A 2,908-nucleotide genomic window follows, 5' to 3' on the forward strand; every position below is an offset into this window, starting at 1 on the left:
ACTCTAATTAAGCAGGGTGAGTGAGCGAGTCTCCAGATAGTGCCTTTTATAACTCTGTCTAACATGATGATCAAATATAATTTACCAAAATGTAGTGCTCTCAGATTCAGTTATCAGGAAGCAGAAGTCCTAACTTTGGAGAAGAAATGACACTGCAAAACTTCAGGGTGACCAAGTTGTTTTGAAAATTTCCGTGTTCCAAGACACCGGCAGGTAGTGGTTGCTTTGCCTCCGCCCTGGGGAGGTCAGAGATACCCTTGCGTCTGGAGCTGCCCGGCTCAGTTACAGCTCTGCGGCGGCGGGCTAAGGTTAAGCGGGGAGCCGGGCTATGGGCACAGGGAAGGGAGGGGGGCAGAAGCTGAAAAATCAATTCAAATTACTTCGATGACAGTGACTTAGTCTTTTTGGAAAGACGGATAGAAGCCTCCAAGATGCTGGCAGCCCGGACAGGAGCAGCGGGGAGTCAGATCCCGGAGGAGAACCCCAAGTTAAGGAAGCAGTCTGGATTTTCCTCAGGGGGAAGAGACAAATCTCCCAAGAAAGCCTCAGAAAATGTTAAAGACAGCAGCCTCAGTCCCTCCGGGCAAAGCCTGGCGAGGGCGAGGCAGCTGGCTCTGCTGCGCGAAGTGGAGATGAGCTGGTACCTCAAGCTCTGCGAGCTGTCCAGCGAGCACACCACTGCCTGCACCACGGGCATGCCGCACAGGTAAGCGCGCACGAGGTGGGCTCGCGGCCGGCGCTCTGCAGAGCGGGCGCTTTGATTGCTCTTCCCGTGCTGTGACACTGTAACAGCCGCGTTTGCCTCGCAGGCGACTGACTAGCACCTCAGAATGGTGCAGGAACTTGATGCACCTGACAAAAATGCCCTGCGTTGTTCCCCAGCAAACAGCTCCCTAGAAAGAGAAGTGGAGATCAAGAGTCCACAGGAAGAAAGAATCAAATTTCACAGGGAGAGTTTAGAGGTTTTAGCAAAATTCTCCCTTCCGAAAGAATAAAATAAAATAAAACAAGACAAGACAAAACAAATACAATCCCTTGACAGTCTGTATTTCCTTTACCGGTAGAACTTAGGGGGCGGCAAGGGCGTGCGCTGTGCTGATTTGGAAAGTGCTGACACGTGAACTTGTGGTTGAGGATGTGGGCTGGAGCGGATGAAGAGCAAGCGCAGGGCTACCAGCGCAGGGGGCTGAGCCTGGGGTCTGAGGCAGATGACAGAGGGAGAAAGAGGCATCTTTAAAATGAGCCTATTTGGAAAGCAAGTCCCTGCAGATTTTCTGGTGTTTGTTTGTTTGTTTTTTTATCAGCCTTGGCTTCAAATAATGCAGAGGAAAGATAATTTCACAAAACCCAAAAGTAATAAAGCAGCATGTATTAAAGTGTCTGGAGGACTGAATTTTGGGGTACTTGTTTCCTGTAAATTTGTACCAAAAACTCTTAGGAATGTAAGGTAATTTTGCAAAGAAACTTTTTGTGAAATTAGAGCCTACTGTAGCTGTGTTCACTAAGTGGCAATAACAATCTGTTAGAAATGAAAAACAGTTCCAATGAAATGGTCTCTTGTAGAGACTATGGCAGCACAGAAATCAGTGCGCTCTGAGAAACTGCTTTCATAATTTTAATTTCAAAAAGACATTCCAGGAAAGCTTACACACTCATGTAATTAAATCAGGTGTACAGACTAAAAACTTGCTAGACAACATACTTCAAAATGCTGCAACTTACTTTCATTTTCCCTTTTCCAATGAAATAAACATTTCCACACTAAGCCCTTATCCAAAAATTAATTTAAAAATGGAACAAAATCAAGCTTGTGGAAGTTTTCTGAGAAATACATTTAGTATTCATGGCCAGGAAAACTTCTGTGAAGCTTTTTTTTTTTTTTTAAGTTTTTTTTTCTTCCTTTTAAAAATGTATTTGCTTGTTACAGAGTCTCACTACACAGCTTGGATTCATAGTGATCCTCCTGTTTTCAGCCTCCCCATGTTGGGATTACAGGCATGCACCACTATGCCCAGACTCTGTGGCCAGCTCAATTTACTGGAGGTGGGGCTGGCATAGCGTGTGGTGCTGGGGATTAAACCACGTTAGTCTGCTGGGCTGTCTCGTTGGCCCTCTTGGCAGCTTTGTTGACCTCCCTGAAAACTGGAGCACATAGAGAAGGAAAAACACCAGAATCATGTCATTCAAAAAAGGCTTAGGGCCGGGGAGATGGCTCAGTGGAATAAGCGCTTCCCTGGCAAGTGCAAGGTCCTGAATTCAATCCCCAGTTCCACAAAAAAAAAAAAAAAAAAAAAAAAGCTTGAATGTAGGTTTCTGTTTAGCACCTGAGAAAAATAACAACCTTCACTGACCAAGGGAACACAGGAGGTTCAGGTTTAGAGAGAGGAGGATTGATTCCATTTGGTCTCCACCTATGGGATATCCAGGAGACAAAGCCCAGCTAGCATTTGGATTTGTGGTTCTGAAGCTAAGAAGGACCCTCTAGATACGAGACATAGGATTGAGAGTCCTCAGCATAACTGAAGCCATGGGCTGAGTGGGCTTCAGAGAAACGATCTAACCAAGAAGAGGCGATCACCTAGGGGAAAACCAACATTTAAGTGATAAGAAAAAGGAGAGTGTACAACAGCCCAAGAGTGCCTGGAGCATCTGGAGGCTATGTGGCCTTTGAGTCCAAAGAGTTGCAAGAAGGAAGTGGGCCAAGGGCCAGTGGTGATCAGGGATTTTCACGATGTCAGTAAGATGAAGATTATAAAGTTTGGGGTTTTTAGCCAAGGAGGTGTTGAGTCATCCACTGTTTAAAACTCAGTGCCAGTTAAGTGTGAGACTCCACCAGGCTAAAAAGTTAGGATGAGGGGTGGAGAGAGGGTAGGCAGAGTAGAAGAGAAAATGGAGATTGGTGAGGAGA

General features: G+C 45.9%; 1 protein-coding gene across 1 annotated transcript in view; it reads left to right on the plus strand.

Annotated features, from left to right (window-relative positions):
* Window positions 1-366: 366 nt before the first annotated feature.
* Window positions 367-2,908, plus strand: part of Kcnab1 (potassium voltage-gated channel subfamily A member regulatory beta subunit 1) — a 539,706-nt gene continuing 537,164 nt past the window's right edge. The window contains exon 1 of the mRNA XM_004639823.2: window positions 367-706. Coding sequence (XP_004639880.1) covers window positions 432-706 — 275 coding nt within the window. The 5' untranslated portion in view covers window positions 367-431. The remainder of the gene's footprint in view (window positions 707-2,908) is intronic.

The sequence above is a fragment of the Octodon degus genome, unplaced genomic scaffold (assembly GCF_000260255.1).
Source record: "Octodon degus isolate 3935 unplaced genomic scaffold, OctDeg1.0 scaffold00115, whole genome shotgun sequence".
Lineage (NCBI taxonomy): Eukaryota > Metazoa > Chordata > Mammalia > Rodentia > Octodontidae > Octodon > Octodon degus.